Source organism: Anomaloglossus baeobatrachus, chromosome 8 (assembly GCF_048569485.1).
Source record: "Anomaloglossus baeobatrachus isolate aAnoBae1 chromosome 8, aAnoBae1.hap1, whole genome shotgun sequence".
NCBI classification, from domain to species: Eukaryota; Metazoa; Chordata; class Amphibia; order Anura; family Aromobatidae; genus Anomaloglossus; species Anomaloglossus baeobatrachus.
The window spans coordinates 130046135-130068333 of NC_134360.1; the positions used below are offsets into that span (position 1 = coordinate 130046135).

General features: G+C 48.7%; 1 protein-coding gene across 1 annotated transcript in view; it reads left to right on the top strand.

The window, feature by feature from the left end:
* The window catches only part of LOC142249962 (flavin-containing monooxygenase 5-like), a 232005-nt gene extending 217514 nt beyond the window's left edge, over window positions 1-14491 (top strand). Inside the window, exons 8-9 of the mRNA XM_075321998.1 lie at window positions 11460-11532; window positions 14028-14491. Of these exons, the coding sequence (XP_075178113.1) occupies window positions 11460-11532; window positions 14028-14373 (419 nt within the window). The 3' untranslated portion in view covers window positions 14374-14491. The remainder of the gene's footprint in view (window positions 1-11459; window positions 11533-14027) is intronic.
* The last annotated feature ends 7708 nt before the right edge of the window (window positions 14492-22199 follow it).

Here is a 22199-nt window from a genome sequence, read left to right on the forward strand (position 1 = left end):
CATTTACAATACCCCCCGGGGTAGGCCCAGTCCACTAACTACTACTCCCCCTGTCCCCGGCCGCAACACACCGACCCAGAGACGAGGTGCCAATCACCCACGGATTGACCCCCACACTTTGGCAGAACCCCGTGCCTGCCACATCCCGGAAACCGAGAGCCACCATACCAAGACAATGACTCCCGATCCAGCCACCAATCACTTCCAAACCTCTGGACCAGACCTACCCCCACCGCCACAGGACAGACCACGTGACACCTTACGTGGCCTGGACCCGCCACACACCCAAAGCACGCTCCACACCATCCTGCAGACCCAACGCCCATAAATCCAGACCGACCTCGTTGAGGTGCACACCATCACCCCTCCGATATCGCCAATCTGCCGGCTCCAAATCCCTGTGCCGTACCACAATCCCACCATTCCTGGTCACAAACCTAGCCACTACCCTATTCACCTGGGCCCTGGCCTTATTAACCTTCTCCACCGACCGAGCCCCTCTCCATGCCAACCTGGTCACTATGTCAGACCATACGACCAGCAAACCAGGATACCGCTTCCACAACTGCAGTAAGTCAATCTTTATGTCTCGTATCAAATCCCGCGATGCCCTGGCACCAAGATCATTACCCCCCACATGTAATACCAGCACATTCGGGGGCCGCTCCACTTTACAATGGAAACTAAATTCCGGGACCACCCTGCCCCACTCCATGCCCCGAACTCCGATCCATCGAACAGTCGCCTGCGCACGATCCAAACCCAGCTGTCGACCATTCGGGCGGACCTCAGCCCGACGGGCACCCCAAAATACGAAGGAGTGCCCCAAGATCCAGATCAGGCACTTCCCTATAACAAATAAAACAAAACGAAAATATCAAAACCAATAACAGCACAACCACCAACACATCTAGAAACACCCCTTTCCTCAAACCTACCGCACGTAACCAAAGTACCATGATGCTACAACAACTGCGGTCTCACATACCGCCGAAAACAAGAAGATTCCCATCTACCAATACGCTTTACCACCTCATCTCCAAGCCCCCAACGAGCTGCCTCCGTTGCTGCACCAATTCGGAATGAATGCGACCCGAATTCCTCCGTGCGCTCCCTCGCGTTACGTAGACTTAGCCGCAGCACCGCCACAAACTGAAACCTCGACAAAAACGACCCATTCAAATGCCGCAACAACGGGCCCGGTAAGCCTCCCCTCACGGCCATAAATCTCTCGACTAAACGCACAGGGCACAATTCCTCTCCTGGAACCGCATATAACACCACCAATCTACCACGGCCCAACTGATCCATTTTTGACCGGCGAATCCGGCACTCCACCTGACTACTGCTCACTCGCACGTCCTCAAACATCAAACCACCACCCGTCACCCTGGACGGGCTTACCAGCTCGCCTATCCGGAACGCCCCATAAAAAGCGAGACCGAAAGCCGTTGTAAACAGAACCGTCTCGTACACAGACTCACAAATGCCGCTCAGGCCACCCACCATCCGTCTCAACAAACCGAACGATACAGGACGCCTCTTGTCCCTCTCCCGTACGCCGCGGCGAAAACCCCGCAAAGCCTGACGAACCCGAAAATCCTGTGAAACATCACGCTCCCCTCTCATTTTTAACCAAAATGCCACTGCCGACACCCGATGTGCCACAGCCGATGCCGATCGCCCGGCTGAAAAATCCGTACTCACCAATGACAACAAAGCCACCAAGTAATCCACGCTCTCCCCACCAAACATCAGACACAACAACTCCTCCCATTCAGCCCACACCTTAGCATATCGGCACCAAGTCACCTCGGTCACCGAGTTCCGAATCAAGTCTGAGATCACCGCCTCACCAGATGCCACAAATCCTCGGGACACTCCACTCCAACTTCGTCCGCCCACGGCAACAGCGCCCGAAACCTGCTGAACTGAAAACGAGACAAAGCATCAGCCACCTCGTTGTCAACACCCGGAACGTGCCTTGCCACTACCTGCACATTCAACTGCAGACATCTCAACACTAAATGCCGCAAATACACCACCACCGGCTCCGACTTAGCAGACAAGTTGTTAATCGCATGCACCACCGCCTGGTTATCACAATGAAAACACACTTTCCTTCCAGCAAAGTGCGACCCCCATAGCTCCACTGCCACTACAATGGAGAATAGCTCTAACAGAGCCAAATTCCTAACCAAGCCGCTCTCCCGCCACGCCTGTGGCCACTGCCCGACACACCAATGACCTCTGAAGACAGCCCCAAACCCGGCCGACCCCGCCGCATCCGTAAACAGCTGCAACACCCCGTTAGACGCCACCCTCTCCATCACCAGCGTCCGGCCGTTGAAATGCTGCAAAAATTGATCCCATACTTCCAAATCGTCCCTGATCGCCTTTGTGATCCGCACAAAATGCGCCGGCAACCTTACCCCGGCCGTCGCCGTCGCCAAACGCCTCGCAAACACTCTCCCCATTGGCACAATTCTGCAAGCAAAATTCAATTTTCCAAGCAAGGACTGCACCGCCTTAAGCCGCACCTTCTTTGCCGCTTTTACCCCCGTCACTGCGGTCCTCAAATCACGGACCTTCTCCGCCGGCAACCTGCATTCCATAGCAATGGTGTCAATTTCAATTCCCAGAAAACACATCACCGGCGCCGGGCCTTCCGTCTTATCCGGCGCCAAAGGAATCCCGAAGCTGGCCGCAACTTTTTGCAACGCAAATAGCAAACCCGCACAAACCATCGAACCCGCCGGCCCGACACACAGGAAATCGTCCAAGTAATGAATGATGGACGTAAGCCCGGACACGTCCCGAACCACCCACTCAACAAACGAACTAAATGCCTCAAAGTACGAACACGAAATGGAACAGCCCATTGGCAAACAACGATCAACATAATAACTGCCATCCCACCAGCAACCCAACAAATGCTGACTATCTGGATGAACCGGTAACAACCGAAACGCCGCTTCCACATCCGCCTTTGCCATCAATGCACCCCGCCCCGCCGCCCTAACCAGGTCCAGCGCCTTATCGAACGACACATAATATACCGCCGACAACTCCGGTGCAATGCCATCATTCACCGATAACCCTTCCGGGTAAGACAAATGGTGAATCAGCCGAAATTTATTCCGCTCCTTCTTTGGTACCACCCCCAACGGTGAAACCACCAAATTCCCGCACGGCGGGGCGACATAAGGACCGCCCATCCTGCCCAAAGCCACCTCCTTTTCCAGCTTCTCATCCACCACTTCCGGGTGATCCCGAGCGGAACGCAAATTACGATACGGCGGGCCCGACGCATTAACAACCGACGGAATATGAAAACCATCGGAAAAACCAGAACATAACAACGCCGCAGCCTCCTCGTCCGGATACCTATTTAAAAACGGAACCATCACTTCTACCTTCACCGGCGTCGTCCCTCTTACCAGCCCCATCACCAGCCTTTCCTTTTCCTTTTTTAAAACATTTGGACAAGCTATGTCCCCCCCCACATCCGGAGCATTCATGCTTAAAACGGCACGCCGCTCCAAACCTGCACTGCCCTTCATTGTACTGCCAACACAAACCTTTTTTGAAACTTGCCGGGGACCCGGCCCCCGAACCCCCGGCGCCCCCCCGAAAGGGCTGAGCCGGTGCCGACATCAGTCGCATCCATAAGGAAATATCCTTATGGTCCCAACGCATATCTGGCCGCAATGCCTTCCGCTGCCTAAATTGCTCGTCGTAGCGCAGCCACGCCAGCCCGCCATAAACTCGATAAGCCTCCCCTATCGCATCCATGTAGCCGAACAAAGCCGAACAATGCTCCGGCTCCTTCTCCCCGACCACGCTCGCCAAAATCGCAAATGCCTGTAGCCAGTTGGCAAAAGTCCGAGGAATAAGCCTATAACGGCGCTTTTCCTCCTCGTCCTTCTCCTTTTTGGAGTCACTCGGCTTAACCCTATCCAAATTAAATTTCTCCAGGGGAAGCAGAGAAAATATCTCTACATACTCCCCTTTCCAAATTTTTTCCCGCACCTCCTTCTTTAAATGGGCCCCCAGCGGGCCTTCAAAACAAACATAAACTTCGCTTTTAGCCCTATCATCTAAGCGCACCACCTCATCCTCCTTCTCCTTTTCCTTTTCCTTCTCCTTTCCCCCCCCGTCTCACTCCCCCCTTCGCCCCCCCCTTTACTCGCACCCGCTCCGTCACCCCCCGTCACCGACGAGGCCCCTAAACCGGCTGCACCCACCCACGCCGCCACCGGCGCCTGAGCCCCCTCCCCCACCGCTCCCGAAGCCGCCGCCAGCCCCTGCAACAGCCCCAACAATTGACTCCACACAGCTAAACCAGCGGGCGCTGCCGTAGCCGCAGCCGCCCCCCCCCGAAGCCTCCCGCCAGCGCAGCCCCTGCCGCCTCCGCGGCCGTCTCACCCGACCGCCGCTCGGCGTCCCCCGAGACCGCCGCCTCGCTGTCCTCCGTCTGTCGTCCATCCGACTCCTCCGAAACGAAAGCCTCTTCCCCCTCCTCGCCGCTGGCCTCATCTTCCATCCAACATCCGGGGGGCGCCGCCGCAGCACCCCCCCCACCACGGCCGCCAGACAGGGCCGCCGCGTGGGCAGAGTCATCCCCGCTCCATCTCTTGCCCCGGGGTGACAACCCAGGAGACCGTCCTGTCCCCCGCGCCGGCACCCCGGGCCTCGACCTCTTGCGCCCGCCCCCCTGCCGACTGCAAGGGGCCTCTGGGCGCGGATGAACAGACGCCCGGCCCCGGGTCTCAGCCGTCGTCGCCTCTGGCCCTCCTGGGCTATTGCAGGCCTCCGTCCGCCGAGTCCTCCCGCTCCCACGGGAGACTGCCACATCCGGGGGCTGCACAGCGGTACTGAGTGACCCGGCGGTCGCCGCAGGGCTCCCGCCGTCACTCCTTCTCTCAGCCGCACCGGGGTCAGGCACCGCAGACCTCCCCCGGCGCCGGACCTACCGCCACGTGCAGCCCCGCGGTCCCCCCGCCGACTGCAGGGGGATCTGCTGGCCTCTCTCCTGTGCCGAGCGCGCTCCCGGCCTGGAGCCGCTGCACTCACAGTAACTCCAGCCCGGAGGCCGGGACTGGAAGCAGGCCCCGTGCTGGCCACTCCCACCTCCCGACCGCCGCGGCTGGAACGAAGATTCCTCCCGCCGGCCTCTGCAGCAGCCAGACGCTGCTGCTGCGCTGCACTCTGCGGAGGGTCCCTGGAGGGGCTCTTACATCTCCTCCTCGCCCCCCCCGCGCCCGGGGAATACCTGCGGGGGGGCCGCGACTGGCGCCCGCCGCTGCTGGGGGGACGAGGGGCAAGCGCCGACGGGTTAACCCCGGCAGCCCTGATGTGGGTCTGCACTGCCAGGGGCCCGTGCGCTGCGACCGCAGCCTGAATCATACGCTGGAGCTCCTGAAGATCTGCCATGGAGGTGCACGTCCAGATCGTTCGGCGTCCGGAAACAGAAGAGGAGGTAACTCTTCCCTCTCCCAGACTAACCCTTTCCCTGCTCCTCCTCTTCCTCCCCGGCTAAGACCATCCCCCAATGCCATATCAGGCATACACACCACTGTCCCTATTAACCCCATCACTCCCTACCTCCCCCTTGGTCATGTCGCCCCTCCCCCCCAAGTGGGTCCGTGGCTTTCTTATCCTCAATTTGGCCGGAGAGTTGCTCCATGTCTTCATCCTCCTCCTCGTCATAGTCCTCCACTGCACGTTGTGATGAGACGAGGCTGGGCTGTGTGTTATCATCACCCACACCCACTACTGTTTCTTGCTGCAACTCATCGCGCTCCGCCTGCAATGCATCATGTTTGTTTTTCAAAAAAGAAAAAACAAAAAGCCAGCACCAAATGTGCACTACAGCACTAAACATTCCAAACTGTACTTATTATAAAAAAATGTTTGAGATTTTTGGCAAAAAATTGCAATTTCTTGAGCTGCTTCGCCACGTCACGGCAAATCTCATTTGAAGCAGTCCTACACTAAAATATTTTTATAAAATGTGCCATACGGCCTCACATATGAATAGTAGAACTGCTCTTAGCAGCACTCACCTGGTCTATTTCAATCCCGTACCCATGACTGAGTCATGGCTGTGGGCGGGACAGGTCCAAGCAAATGCTGCATGAAGTAAATAGCCTGTGGACAAAGCCTGATGACTTAATGTGAACAGTCACCAACCGCCAAAATCCAGACAGATGGAATACATCCCAAATTGGGGTGCATAGCAAGGTGGAGGTCAACCACCGACCAATTCAATGAAGAAAAAACAAAAAGCCAGCACCAAATGTGCACTACAGCACTAAACATTCCAAACTGTACTTATTATAAAAAATTTTTTGAGATTTTTGGCAAAAAATTGCAATTTCTTGAGCTGCTTCGCCACGTCACGGCAAATCTCATTTGAAGCAGTCCTACACTAAAATATTTTTATAAAATGTGCCATACGGCCTCACATATGAATAGTAGAACTGCTCTTAGCAGCACTCACCTGGTCTATTTCAATCCCGTACCCATGACTGAGTCATGGCTGTGGGCGGGACAGGTCCAAGCAAATGCTGCACGAAGTAAATAGCCTGTGGACAAAGCCTGATGACTTAATGTGAACTGTCACCAACCGCCAAAATCCAGACAGATGGAATACATCCCAAATTGGGGTGCATAGCAAGGTGGAGGTCAACCACCGACCAATTCAATGAAGAAAAAACAAAAAGCCAGCACCAAATGTGCACTACAGCACTAAACATTCCAAACTGTACTTATTATAAAAAAAAATTTGAGATTTTTGGCAAAAAATTGCAATTTCTTGAGCTGCTTCGCCACGTCACGGCAAATCTCATTTGAAGCAGTCCTACACTAAAATATTTTTATAAAATGTGCCATACGGCCTCACATATGAATAGTAGAACTGCTCTTAGCAGCACTCACCTGGTCTATTTCAATCCCGTACCCATGACTGAGTCATGGCTGTGGGCAGGACAGGTCCAAGCAAATGCTGCATGAAGTAAATAGCCTGTGGACAAAGCCTGATGACTTAATGTGAACAGTCACCAACCGCCAAAATCCAGACAGATGGAATACATCCCAAATTGGGGTGCATAGCAAGGTGGAGGTCAACCACCGACCAATTCAATGAAGAAAAAACAAAAAGCCAGCACCAAATGTGCACTACAGCACTAAACATTCCAAACTGTACTTATTATAAAAAATTTTTTGAGATTTTTGGCAAAAAATTGCAATTTCTTGAGCTGCTTCGCCACGTCACGGCAAATCTCATTTGAAGCAGTCCTACACTAAAATATCACACACCAGTCTGTGAGCCGGAAGATGCAAACTGCGCTGAAAGCCGGCAAGGCCGGCTGAAGCAGTAGGTGACTTTCGAAAATGTGCAGACAGGCGGCGAACTTTTACCAGCAGATCAGACAGCTCTGGGTATGACTTTAGAAACCGCTGAACCACGAGGTTGAGCACATGGGCCACGCATGGAACATGTGTCAGCTGGCCTCGCCTCAAAGCCGCCACCAGGTTCCGGCCATTGTCACACACGACCTTTCCTGGCTTTAGGTTCAGAGGTGTGAGCCAGTGATCTGCCTGCTGTTTCAGAGCTGTCCACAGCTCTTCTGCATTGTGGGGTTTGTCACCTATGCAGATTAGCTTCAGCACAGCCTGTTGCCGCTTCGCCGAGGCAGTGCTGCAGTGCTTCCAGCTTGTGACTGGTGTGGAGGGTACAGTGGATGAGGATGCGCAGGAGGAGGAGGAGGCTGAAGAGCATGACATTCCGGAGCTGTAGAGTGTGGGTGAAACACTGACTGAGGTAGGGCCTGCAAACCTTGGTGTGGGAAGGACGTGTTCCGTCCCTCGCTCAGACTGGGTCCCAGCTTCCACAATATTAACCCAGTGTGCCGTCAACGAGATGTAGCGGCCTTGCCCACAAGCACTTGTCCACGTGTCTGTGGTTAGGTGGACCTTGGGTGAAACAACGTTGTTCAGGGCACGTGTGATGTTTTGTGACACGTGGTTATGCAACGCGGGGACGGCACACCGGGAGAAATAGTGGCGGCTGGGGACCGAGTAACGTGGGACAGCTGCCGCCATCAGGTCGCGGAATGCTTCTGTCTCCACCAGCCTAAAAGGCAACATTTCCAGCACAAGCAGTCGCGAAATGTTAGCATTTAGAACTGTGGCATGTGGGGTGTTGGCAGTGTATTTGCGCCTGCGTTCAAAGGTTTGCTGAATGGATAACTGAACGCTGCGCTGGGACAAGGACGTGCTTGATGATGGTGTTCTTTCTGTGTAGGCAACTGCAGGTGCAGGAGTGGAGGAGGCTTGTTCGCAGGCAGCATGGACAGGGGATTGGCTCGCATGCACAACCAGCGAAGACGTAGCAGTGACATCAGCAAGCACTGCTCCTCGACTCTGTTGTACTTCCCACAAAGTCGGGTGCTTGGCTGACATGTGCCTGATCATGCTGGTGGTGGTCAGGCTGCTAGTTTTGGTACCCCTGCTGATGCTGGCACGGCAGGTGTTGCAAATGGCCTTTTTTGAATCATCTGGATCCAACTTAAAAAACTGCCAGACTCGGGAAGACCTAACATTTGTACAGGCACCTTGTGTCGTCGTGTTGTTCCGGGGAACGGTTGCCTGACTTCTGCCTGGGGCCACCACCCTGCTTCTTACTGCCTGTTGTGATGCTACGCCTCCCTCCCCCTGTGCACTGCTGTCCTTGCTCTGCATATCCTCCTGCCAGGTTGGGTCAGTTACTGGATCATCCACCACGTCGTCTTCCTCTTCCGCACCCTGCTCCTCCTCCTGACTTCCTGACAATTGTGTCTCATCATCGTCCACCACTTGTTGAGACACGTTGCCAACTTCGTGAGAACGTGGCTGCTCAAATATTTGGCCATCTGTACAGACGATCTCCTCATGACCCACTTCAATATGAGCTGGCGAGAGGCCAGAATGTGTGAATGGAAACGTGAACAGCTCTTCCGAGTGTCCAAGTGTGGGATCATTAATGTCCGAGGAGGACGTGTACTCAGCCTGGTGGTAGGAAGGAGGATCAGGTTCAGAAATGTGCGGTGCAGTATCACGGCTACTGACACTTGACCGTGTGGAAGACAGAGTGTTTGTGGTGGTGCCAATCTGACTGGAAGCATTATCTGCTATCCAACTAACAACCTGTTGACACTGGTCTTGGTTCAAGAGCGGTGTACTGCTGCGGTCCCCAAGAATTTGGGACAGGACGTGCGAGCGACTAGATGTGGCCCTTTGTTGTGGCGAAATTAGAGCTTGCCCACGACCTCGGCCTCTGCCTGCACCACCATCACGTCCACTTCCTTGTTCCTTGCCAATGCCCTTGCGCATTTTGCAATGCTGTGCACTGCTGACGTGTATATTCACTACTTGTGCGTTATATCAAAGTTTGTGGAAATTGCACACAAGTGCACCTGTACGCTGCCACCGACAGGCACACACGTGCGGTTTTAAAAACCAAGCACGGACGCAATAAGAACCTAACAGGTTTTTTTGGGGAGCGACAATTACAGACAAGTCAGACACTATCTGGACTGTTTTACACTGTGTACACCAGCCCCAGATATGATGAAGGCTGGTATACGGTCACCACTACCCTGCCTGCCTGCCTGCCTGTATACTGGTACAATAGTCCTGACAAGGACTCTTCTGGTCACTAGCCTGTATTCAGACCTGGCTATACCCTGCCTGTATATAGCAACAATAGTCCTGAGAAGGACTCTGCTACTGTACTCCGACCTGGCTATACCCTGCCTGCCTGTATACAACTAGAATAGTCCTGAGAAGGACTTTTGGTCACACTGTTTGCAGCCCTGCAACTGAAAAAGCTATAAAGGGCCGCAAAGCTTTCCCTGAATCAGCGACACTCTCCCTGCACTGACTGTCTGGATAGCTGTGAGCAGAGCACAGCGCGCCGGCCGGTATAAAGGCTCGGTCACGCTGTGCAGGCCGGCCAATCACTGCAATTCCACAACTAACAGGGCTGTGGCATTGCAGTGGTCTGCCAGCCAATCCCTGCATGAGGGCTGGCTCTCAAAAGAGCGCCAACATGCAGAAATGAAGACCACGAGTACAGCACGAGTATCGCGAGATTACTCGGTCCCCGCCGAGCAGCCCGAGTACAGCGATACTCGTGCGAGTACCGAGTAGTTACAAGCATGCTCGCTCATCACTACTCATTATATGTCTTGTATGCTGTTTTCATCAATTTCCCCACTGTAGGCTATAATATGCAATTGACTCTGAGCTAGGAGGATAGAGACTAGCTGCTATATTTTCTCCCATGCAATAAATATGCTAACAAATGATTTTTGCTCTTTTTTTAACTTGTTAGCATATTGACAGAAGAGACATGGGAAGGAAATTACGCTACAGTACTGAGTAGTGAAGCTGTAAATCCAGCACTATTAAGAAGTAGAGACAAGTACTCCTCACTATGTTCCTTTCTCCTCTCCTCCTACTTAATAAACTTCAATAAGCAGTGTAACCTGACACCTCACTCTGCTTGGGGTTTAATTTATCATTCACTCTTAAAAAAAAAAAAAGTTCTCTTTTGCTCAAGATACGTTCAGCAGACAGTGAGTGCAAAATGTGTCTCATAATGGAAAAAGAAGCAGATTACTGGATACAATAAATTGTGTTTCTTAAGGGCGCTTTACATGCAGCGACATTGCTAACGCGATGTCGTTGGGGTCACGGAATTCGTGACGCACATCCAGCCTCCTTAGCGACGTCGTTGCATGTGAAACGTACGAGCGACCGCTAACAAGCATAAATACTCACCTTATCGTTGCTTGTTGACATGATGCTCTATTCCCGATTATCATTGCTTTTGCAGGTTGTTCCTCATTCCTGCGGCAGCACACATCGCTATGTGTGACACCGCAGGAACGAGGAACCTCACCTTACCTGCGCTGCCCGCAATGAGGAAGGAAGGAGGTGGGCGGGATGTTCGTCCTGCTCATCTCCGCCCCTCCGCTTTTATTGGGCGGCCGCTTAGTGACATCGCTGTGACGCTGAACGAACCGCCACCTTAGAAAGGAGGCGGTTCGCCGGTCACAGCCACGTCGCTAGGCACGTAAGTATGTGTGACTGGTCCGAGCGATGTTGTGCGCCACGGTCAGCGATTTGACCGTGACGCACAACCGACGGGGCGGGTACGCTCGCTAGTGATCTCGCTAGTGAGATCGCAGTGTGTAAGGCGGCCTTTAGTTTCGGTTGTATTTTTGTTTCAAAGTTTGTTTAAATTTGAGATCCCATGTAAGTCATGTTTTTGTTACATAATTTACAGATTTTTTTTATATAATATATATATATATATATATATATATATATAATATATAAAATATGCGTGTATGTGTATAACCACAGTTCTGATTATTGAGGTCTGACCAATTATTTTCAATTTACAGGTTTGGTACAATTGCCAGATAAAGTAAACATGACGATCGATATAGCAAAGAAAAAGTTCTTAATGTCCAACCGGTATGTTATAAAACTGTTAGTATGAATATAGTGTTAGAGGGAAATAATCATCGCAAAATGATCTATTGATTAAATCAAGGTTTTGGTGTTGACAGTGTGATGTTTTGTTTTGTTTTTTTTTTATTTACAATGTATTTGTATTAAACATAAAGAAATCGAGCAGTTTTCACATTGAGTCATTTTTTTAGACTCCTACTTCTTTTTGTTTCAGGAAATAACATATATGTACATAGCAACAATGGTTAGGTTCTGACTCCTGACCCAATCTTTTTGTATTAAAGTGTCTAGTGAGTCTCTATAAAGGTAATTGTGAGTGGAGAGGAGCAGGATCCGCAGTGAAATCTCCTATTGTGATTAGTGGATAATTTATCAGCGGTGTATAGAGATGTCACCTGTCATTGTAATCCTTCTAATGATAAAAACCCCTCCTATAAATGTTTTCTGAAAACAGGAAGTGTTTAAATAAGCCCCGGTGGCCAGTGTAAATATTGTAAAATTATTATCATTTTTAAACCGCTCAGGACTGCCATTATCCCCATTCTTAAAAAGGAAAATGTTCAGCTTTTTTGTTTGTAAAATTTTAGAGCCATCAAAAGAATTCATGATTTGGATATTTAATTAATTTGTACTACTTTTTTCACTATAAATGGAGCTTAATTTTGTCACTTTTATATTCCTTTTTTATGTATACGATGGGCTGCTGATAAGTCTTTGGCTTTACCTAGAAAGAAACAAAATGGGATGATGAAACTTTACATTTATTCCACATACTCTCCACTGATGACAACACACTTCTTACATCAGTATTCCAAGTTCTGCAAAGCTTAGCAAAAAAAGGATTTCGGTTGTGCCTGAAACCAGGCATCCGTTGCAATCATGGCATTAGAAATGGTGTGAAATCTGGTACCCTTGAGGTGTTTCTTCAGGTTTGTAAACAGAGGATAGTCAGATGGAGCTAGATCTGGTGAATAAGGTGGGTGGTCAACCAGCTGGAAGCCCAGCTCTGCCAGTTAGGCCGTGGTCGCTTGTGCAGTGCTTTATGGAGGCGTTGTCTTGCAGGAACAAGATTCCTTTGGACAGCTTGCCGTGCCTTTTGGCTTTCAGAGCTGCCTTTAATTGGTCCAGAAGTTAAGTGTAATTACTTGCATTGATGGTGGAACCCTTTTGAAGGTAGTCCACTAGCGGCACACCCTCCTTATCCCAGAACACAGATGTCATCACCTTAGTGCTGATTTTTGCTCCATGAACTTCTTTGGAGGAGGAGAACCACTGTGCCTCCACTCTTTTGACTGCTTCTCGTTTTGAGGGTTATGCAAATAAATCCAGATCTCATCCGTAGTGACCAGTCGATCCAGGAAGTTCTTATCAGTCTGGAAACTGACAAATGGACCGAGAAGTTTTCATTCACATGCTCTCTGATCTGTAGTAAAAAAATTGTGGACCCACTTTGCAGATATCTTCCTTATGTCCAAATGTTCATGGATAATGACACAAACACGTTCTTAGAAATCTCCATGATGTCTGCTATTGCTTTAGCTGAAATTCGTGGATTCTCCAGTATGAGGTTGTGCACAGCATCCACTATCTCTGGAACAACAACCACTCTTCTTAACTGTGAAATATGAAGGGCATTGATCCCCCAATGTCTGCGACATATCACCATGACTATCCTTTGTGGACTTTCCTTGCAGTAACAAGAATTTTATCACTCCTCTGCTCTCAGTTGCTGTGAATATCGCATTAGACTCCGCCATTTTGTTTCCCGCGTGCGTAGAACATTGTTACCATAAGCAACAAACACAAAATTTTGAAACATATATTAGACATATAAGGCTTTCATGTGATGTAACATTCATTACCATGGAAACAAAAAAAAAAGATTACAAAGCCAAAGACTTATCAGCAGCCCCTCGTATGTGGGTAAAAAATGTAAAGAAAAATAGGAAACGTGACTATTTTTCACATATTTCATAGTAAATATAGTTTAGTGTCACATTTGTTTAGCATGACAAGCATGATTTTACCATGGTAAATAAGGGTCTGAAGTACCTTGGGAAATATAAAAAACATACAGAAAAAGTGTATTAATTCAATCCAAAGGTCTGAAAACTACATGTAACATGTATCAAAATGAAAATCAGTCCATTTTTAAATTATTTAACAATAAAAAAATAAATATTTATAAATGTCTCAAAATAATTATCATAATATAATTATATTCATAACAATTTATTTTATTCTGGTGACCCACTTCCTTTCTTGAAGGGATGATTATATGTGCTAGATTATATTGGAGTGGCGCTCTTGAATGCGGGATTTCCTATATTCTGATGCATGTCACCCTAATTTTCCAGTTGAAAGTTTTGACTTTTTTTGTCTTGCTCTTTATGAACCCTGTGTGATTCCAGGATGAATTTCATGCACTTTCCAATGTGCTATTATGTGACAACACTGTACTTTGATATATTAAAACTTTTGCTTTCTTTTTTTTAAAGCTACGTGGACAGCCAGCGCCATACTATACAAGTGGATTATGTGGCATATATGGATGAACTGGCTATATTTGCTGGTGTAAAGCCCAATCTATTCAAGCTGTTCCTTACTGATCCTCGGTTGGCTTTATATGTATTTTTCGGACCTTGCACTCCTTACCAGTATCGGCTTTCGGGCCCTGGAAAATGGAGTGGTGCCAGAGAGGCCATCCTGACTCAGTGGAAACGTATTATAAAGCCAACTCAGACTCGTGTTCTTGAGAATACCTCCATGGACAGTTCTATTCCACTAACACTGATTGCCTTTGCTCTTTTTATGGTGTTGGTAGCTCTTTTCTTATACTGTTAACAATACAGTTGTTTAATGACTACAATACATTTCACTTCATGAATCTCTACATTTCTCTTATATTTTTTAATTACAGTTTTATAATTCTATTTGGCAATAAAAGATGATTTTTCCTTCACCATTTGCTTAGTTATATCAGATCTGATTTTGCAAATGTATGATCTTATGAGGGATTCTATTCAGGGGGTTGAATAATTCTGAAGCTGCAGTAGTCATTAAAATTTACATCTTGTGTTGAATTCACAGAAGTCCCTTGTTAAAGTAGTTATGTTCAGTTATTTCCATTGTTGAATATGAGTATATAATGGTTAACACCCGCACCCACACGTATGAAGTAAAATAGACACTGGTCAGAGAAGAAATGGAAGCAGTAGGTGGTAGTGTGCACGTGTCAATAGTGTGCTAAATGTAATTCATACAACAAATTTAAACACTGTATAAACCCCCATGCTAAAAAACCAACCAATCTAGTGTATAGTATAATAAGAAAGATACAGCTTAAACACAATATTAATGGTGTGGGCAACTATAAGGTCAAAAGTAAAGAAGGGGGGGAAGGGGGGAGAGATTTAAATAGCTGTGAACCACACCTCAGTGCTGCTAAAGATACCAGATTTCCCTGAAAATAAGACACTGTCTTATATTAAGCTGGGGCTTATTTTCAGGATAGGGCTTATTCTAAGGAAAACATAGGTTGGGGTAAATTTCCCCCCCAAAAAGGCAGAATTCCCAGAAGATTTATACTTACCAGACTCCGGATGACTGAATCGCTCCCAGGTTCTCCTGTGATCCCTGGCTGATGCTTCCAGCAGGTATGCCCCACAGCAGTCCTCCCCTGCTTCTGGCCAGCATTCACACACAGATCAAATTAGACACCCACATCAGATTGCACAAACACACAGATCAGATTGCACACGCATTCTCACATCAGATTGCGCACATAATCTTACATCAGATCGCACACACATTCTCACATCAGATGGCACACAAAATCAGGTGATAATTATTGCTTCCGGTCAGCAAGGAAACCTGAGTTGCAGTGTAGTGGAGCCCGAAAACCTTCGGTGGAACACATCAATGTGTTCCACCTCAACTTCTTGATGCTTTTCACTGCAGGTCCTCCCATTCGGGAGTATGATCGTGGGGTCCTCTCTCTACTGTCTTCTCTCTTTTGGGGTGCCTGCTTTCTATAGTGAAGTGTCCTGCAGTATTCTTTAACTTTTCTAGCTGCATGGACACTTCATTAATGAACCGTGACTAGGACTTATTTTCGGGGTAAGGTTTATATTTAAGCCTTACCCCGAAAAGACCGAAAACTCCTGCTAGGGCTTATTTTCGGATTAGGGCTTATTTTCGAATTAGGGCTTATTTTCGGGGAAACACAGTAATAGCATTAATACACCATAGATTAGTGCAAGACAAACACTGGGTATGGGAACCAGACGAGCTGGCAAAGAGAACCATATACACCATATACAGACTTATTAGGCAAGTTGTATTTTAGCGGATCTTTTTATTATTGATCAACAACTATGTTCTCAATCAACCCAAAAGACTCATAAATATCAAAGCTTAATACTTTTGGAAGTTGGAGTGTTTTTTTTTTTAGATTTGGCTATCTTAGGAGGATATCTGTTTGTGCAGGTAACTATTACTGTGCAGAATTATTAGGCAACTTAATAAAAACCAAATATATTCCCATCTCAGTTGTTTATTTTCACAAGGTAAACAAATATACCTGTACAAAATTTAGAAATAAACATTTCTGCTATGCAAAAACAAAACCCCAAAAACTTAGTGACCAATATAGCCACCTTTCTTTATGATGACACTCCACAGCCTACCATCCATAGATTCTGTCAGTTGCTTGATCTGTTTACGATCAACATTGCATGCAGCAGCCACCACAGCCTCCCAGACACTGTTCCGAGAGGTGTACTGTTTTCCCTCAGTATAGATCTAACATTTTATGAGGGACCTCAGGTTTTCTATGGGTTTCAGATCAGGTGAACAAGGGGGCCATGTCATTATTTTTTCATCTTTTAGACCTTTACTGGCCAGCCACACTGTGGAGTAGTTTGATGCATGTGATGGAGCATTGTCCTGCATGAAAATAATTTTTTTTATTTTGTTTGTTTTCAATGATACCGACTTCTTCCTGTACCACTGCTTGAAGAAGTCTTCCAGAAACTGCCAGTAGGTCTGGGAGTTGAGCTTCACTCCATCCTCAACCCGAAAAGGTCTCACAAGTTCATCTTTCATGATACCAGCCCATACCAGTACCCCACCTCCACCTTGCTGGCGTCTGAGTGGAGCTCTCTGCCCTTTACTGATCAGCCTCCGGCCCATCAAGAGTCACTCTCATTTCATCAGTCCATGAAACCTTTGAAAAATCAGTCTTAAGGTATTTCTTGGCTCAGTTTTGACGTTTTATCTTATGTTTCTTGTTTAAAGGTGGTCGTTTTTCAGCCTTCCTTACCTTGGACATGTCCCTGAGTATGACACACCGTGTGCTTTTTGATACTTCAGTAACGTTGCAGCTCTGAAATATGGCCAAAATAGTGGCAAATGGCATCTTGGCAGCTTCACGTTTGATTTTCCTCAATTCATGGGCAGTTATTTTGCGGCTTTTTATGCCCAACACGCTTCTTGCAACCCTGTTGGCTATTTGCCATGAAACACTTGGTTGTTCGGTGATCACGCTTCAAAAGTTTGGCAATTTCAAGACTGCTGCATTCCTTTGCAAGACATCTCACAATTTTGGACTTTTCAGAGCCCGTCAAATCTCTTTTCTGACCCAATTTGCCAAAGGAAAGGAAATTGCCTAATAAGTATGCACCCCTTATATAGGGTGTTGATGTCATTACACCACACCCCTCCTCATTACAGAGATGCACATCACCTGATTTACTTAATTGGTAGTTGGCTCTCAAGCCTATACAGCTTGGAGTAAGACAACATGTATAAAAAGTGTCATGTTATCAAAATACTCATTTGCCTTAAAAGTCTGCACATAGTATAAAATGTCCAAAGTAGTAGATGGTCAGTGGTACAATGCTGCAAGAGGGAATATACGTACAGGTGCGATGTAGCAACCAGGGAGCCCTGGCCGATGGCATCCTTGAAGATGGAGGCAAACCAGTGAGTAGTATATAACTTCACATAGTCGAACAGTACACAGGATGGAAGGGTTCAGACTTCTTTAGTTAGAAGAAACTACAGCCACGCTGCTCCATGGTGCTATCAATACTTGTAGCATCACCTGGCAAAAAGTATCAGAATTAACAATTCTAAAAGTTACTTAACATGGCATAAAAGGTTCCAAATGACTCAAGTATATATTTTTATGTAGACATGTTAAATGTCAACATTTTATAATTGTAATAGATCAACATTAAAAACTATGCAAATCAACAGAATAAAAAAAAACCTAAGTGAAAAAAGAATAAAATAAGTTGTTTTTTTATAATAAAATCTAATAGGGGACTGGATGCAATAATATAGATATCAAATACCTCCAGTTAAAAATGTAGTATAGTTTCATGATTAGCATTGTCACTTACTTCATGTATAGGATATTGTAGTGGCTTAGCTATCCAAGGTTATGAACACGCACATGCTGACACACAAACTTAAATGCTATTGGTTGTAACCATGGATACCCTAGCTGCTGCAATTATGACACCCCTGGACTATAGGGTCGTCACAGGGCATTGCACAATCTGCCCTCCCATGCAGTATCCACCTCCTTCTTGGTTTAGTGTCCCTAAGCTGGACCCCCGATCGCAGAGGATCGTGGCAAGGGGCACAGATCTGTCGAGGAGGACAGCCGGCGGCCTTGCACCATTACCGGGCTGGGACCAAGGCACGACGGGGTACATGGACCCTAGGTCGGGAGTAGCTTCAGGCAACCCGATAATTTACCCAAGGAGATCAGAGTCTTCAAAATCCATTCCCACCCGCTCCAAAATTGGGGCATTAGCGCAACGAGGGGGATAGGACTTTCCAATTAAAAACAGTCCAGAAAATCCCACGCGTGAGCCCTGAGAGCAAGCTCCCACACTTAGCCATAGTGGGGAGCGGGACCCGGCAAGTTTCACACTACCGGGAGCACAAAAGAAGTAAACTTAGTGCCAGGATGTAGGTCACGGATCACTAGGCAGCACCATTGGGGACGGGACCCAAACTAAGCTCCCCTCAGCGGTGTCCAGAGACTTGTTTGACCAGTTGTTGGTGTCAGCTTAATGGACTGAGTGAGTACCACAGTGACCCCTTTGTATCTAATGGCACTCCCCTTCGATCTCCAAGCCCCGGGGTATCCCCCCTAGCCGTGCAGGGGCACAACACCTGGCTGCCCCGTTCCATCATCCCCGAGTACTCCCAACTGCAGCGGTGGTACTCCTAATTACCACATACCATGGGTGGCATCACGAACTCTATAAAATCCCTTGTAAATAACCCCCTTCGTTTGAGTAGAAGCACGACCCCCAAGTCCGCAGACCCTCGAGCCACTGAGATCCCGGATCCGAGCAGCTCGGCTGCTAGCACGGGGGCGGCACACCTCAAATTCCTGGCGTCACGAGCAGGATTCGAGCAGGACCCACTTACCTGGGTGACTTGTGCCTTAGAGGTCGAAACCGTGAGTCAAGGTTCCCATTTCTTGCCATTTCCGCCATCTTTTGGCGCCGAAACGCACTCTTTTTCATCGAAAGTGCGCCCTTCATCCTGAGAGTCAGCCTGGAACCGGAAGTTCCCAGAGGGCCACAGCACAAAAGTGATTGGTGGGTGAAAACCGAGGGGGCGTGACGGCATGTAGCAGAGGAAGAGAAGCAGGGACGCCAGGACTCTGCCATAACATTCCTGGACCCCGCAGAGGAAAGATGGCGGCTGAGTGGAGTTGGTCACCGGAACGTGCTGTTCCCGGGACCGCGACCTGGATTGAGGAAGAGACTAAGCAGCTTTGCAGAAGAATGCGGACGCAGTTCCTGTTCATACTGGACCACTGGATGGAAGAAATGAGGAGCCTGGCGGTGGCAATGCGAGCCCATGAGATCGAAATCCCACGTGAAGAGAGGGTAAGCGGTTGCCCAGTTCCTGTTGATTACCCTAATCCCTAATTACCCGGCCAATGCATCTGTGGGATCCGGACCGCCCCAGCTCCCGGCAAGCACTCTGCCGCCACCAACCCCGTCCTCGGCGGACGCCGAGCTGCCTGCTCCCACCTTGGCAGCGGAACTTTCAGCCGCCGTTTGTGAAGAATTAGCTGCAGAGCCCCCGGTTCCATCACTTGACCAGGTCACGACAGCGGTCACCCTGACACCGGCCTGACCAGACCCTGCCGCATCTCCGGGCCCGTCCTTAGAGGCGGAGCATCTGGACTCTGCAACCCCAGCTGCAGAGCAGTCGGTTCTTTTATTCACAATGGCGGAGGTGGAACCTGAGGAGCTGCCGGTTCCGCCACCGCGCGGTATCCCAACGGCTGTTGGGGCCACAAGAGTACAGCTAAAGCCTATGCAAGCTAGGGAGCCGAGGCTGGACGCTGACGCCCCCTACTGGGAATGACACCAGCAGAAGCTGCAAATGGAGATGAAAGCACGAGACTGGCGACAACGGGAACTTGCCGCCCGCAACCGAGAAGAGAAGGAGCAGGTGAGGAGCGCTGCTTCTTGACTCCCAGGGCCACGGTGCCGTGCTCTGGTAGATCGTTTTGACCCTTTTCAGGGATGGGGGTTCATCTGGGAGGCAGGCCTTACAGCCGGAGTGTTTGTGACCCGACGGGATGTGGCACAGCACCTCCCCAGGGGACACCTGAGCGAAATCTGGAGCCAGAGGATATGGTCACCAATACTCGGCATTGTGGAGAGTGGGGCTGGTATACCCTGGATGTGATCAAACACGTGATAATGGAGGAAGAGTTTGTACCGGCGTCGGCGGTGCGTAGTCGCAAAGGAAGCATGGCTACGAGACCCGGTCGTTTAATGTGAAAGTATAAACTGTTAGGTATCTGTGTTTTCTTTTATTGTTTTACAAAGTTTGTTATTTTCCATAGAGTAATGTTATGAAACAACAGAGTTTTAATCAACCAAGTTTAAATCAATAGAGAAAGCCACCTGATTAAGAAGAAGTTGATATAGTGTGTGCACCAGGTGCATGGACCCCGTTGTTCATATTATCCACCAATATTTAGTAGTAAAAATGGACCATGGTCACAGGAATGGTTTTGACCAATACAGACTTGTGTATTGTAAATAGTTGCACCTCCTGTGCCCACCACCTTTTGCAACATCCGGGACCTTAACCTGGTCACGGACCCACGAATAGGTATGCAGCAGGTCAGGTTGTTTGGGTGGCTGGTTAATGGGATCCAGGATATTGGAACTGGACTGTCGCAGGAAGAGGCTGCAGCGAAGCAGGTTGAGCCTCCGCTACTAACGTAACCGGTAGCATTCCATTGTTGATTTGATGAACTCAAAAGTTACCGTAACGTTCAAGTGCAAAGCCTCCCTAATGTGGGAAGAAACCTGTAAATAGAAAAAGAAGAACATTTGTTTATTTCTACAATTTGGAAAAAAAAAAATAAACCTCTGATGTTATGTAGCTCGAGGACGAGCTACGTTTAACCAAGGGGAAATGTGAAACCCCTGGACTATTGGGTCATCACAGGGTATTGTACAATCTGCCTTTCCGTGCAGTTTCCACCTCCTTATTGGTTTAGGGTCCCTAACTACATGGTGTTGCCTACATCAGCTAATCAAATCCTAGATACACCCTGCACCACATCCACCAAACACACCAGTGGATGGCTTGAGTGGAATAGAGTCACCCACCTGGGGGGGTTGGAGAGGGGAGGTCAGGAGTGTCAAGAGGACAGAGTTGGGTCTCAGAAGTGAAAGTGAGAGGAGGTCAGGAGCGGGGCTCCTGGGAAGCAATCTAGGTGGCAGAGGGTGGTCTGTGCCTAGAGGAGCTGGACCCCCGGTCGCAGGGGATCATGGCAAGGGGCACAGATCTGTCGTGAAGGACAGCCGGCGGCCTTGCATCGTCACCGGGCTGGGACCAAGGCACGACTGGGTACATGGACCTTAGGTCGGGGAGTAGCTTCAGGCAACCCGATAATTTACCCGCGGAGAACGGAGTCTAAGATCCGTTCCCACCCGCTCCAAAAATCGGGGAATTAGTGCAACGAGGGGGATTGGACTTTCCAATTAAAAACAGTCCAGAAAATCCGAAGCGTGAGTCCTGAGAGCAAGCTCCCACACTTAGCCATAGTGGGGAGCGGGACCTGGCAACTTTCACACTACCGGGACCACCAACGAAGTAAACTTAGTGCCAGGAGGCAGGTCACGGATCACCAGGCAGCACCATTGGGGACGGGACCCGAACTAAGCTCCCCTCAGGGACAGCGGTGTCCAGAGAGTTGTTTGACAAGTTGTCGGTGTCAGCTTAATGGACTGAGTGAGTACCACAGTGACCCCCTTGCATCCAACGGCACTCCCCCTCACCATCACCGAGTCGGGGGCGGCACACAATGCCTTGCACTTGACTTGCAATGCCCTGCATTTGAGGTAAGTCTCATAGCTAGTCTGGAGAACTATACTACATTTCTAATTAGAACTATACTACATTTCTAATTGGAGGTATTTGCTAATATTATTCCTATTTCATCTACTACATATTGAGATAGAATCTTGGACATGGAAACATCCCTTTATTATTTCTGTCTTGTGCAATCCCCATTAGAAAAATGTGCTCCATTATTGTCAATGCATTTCAATGAACAGCCCTTTGAGGGTGCGCACTGCTGTGTGAGATGGGTGCATATTGGAAGC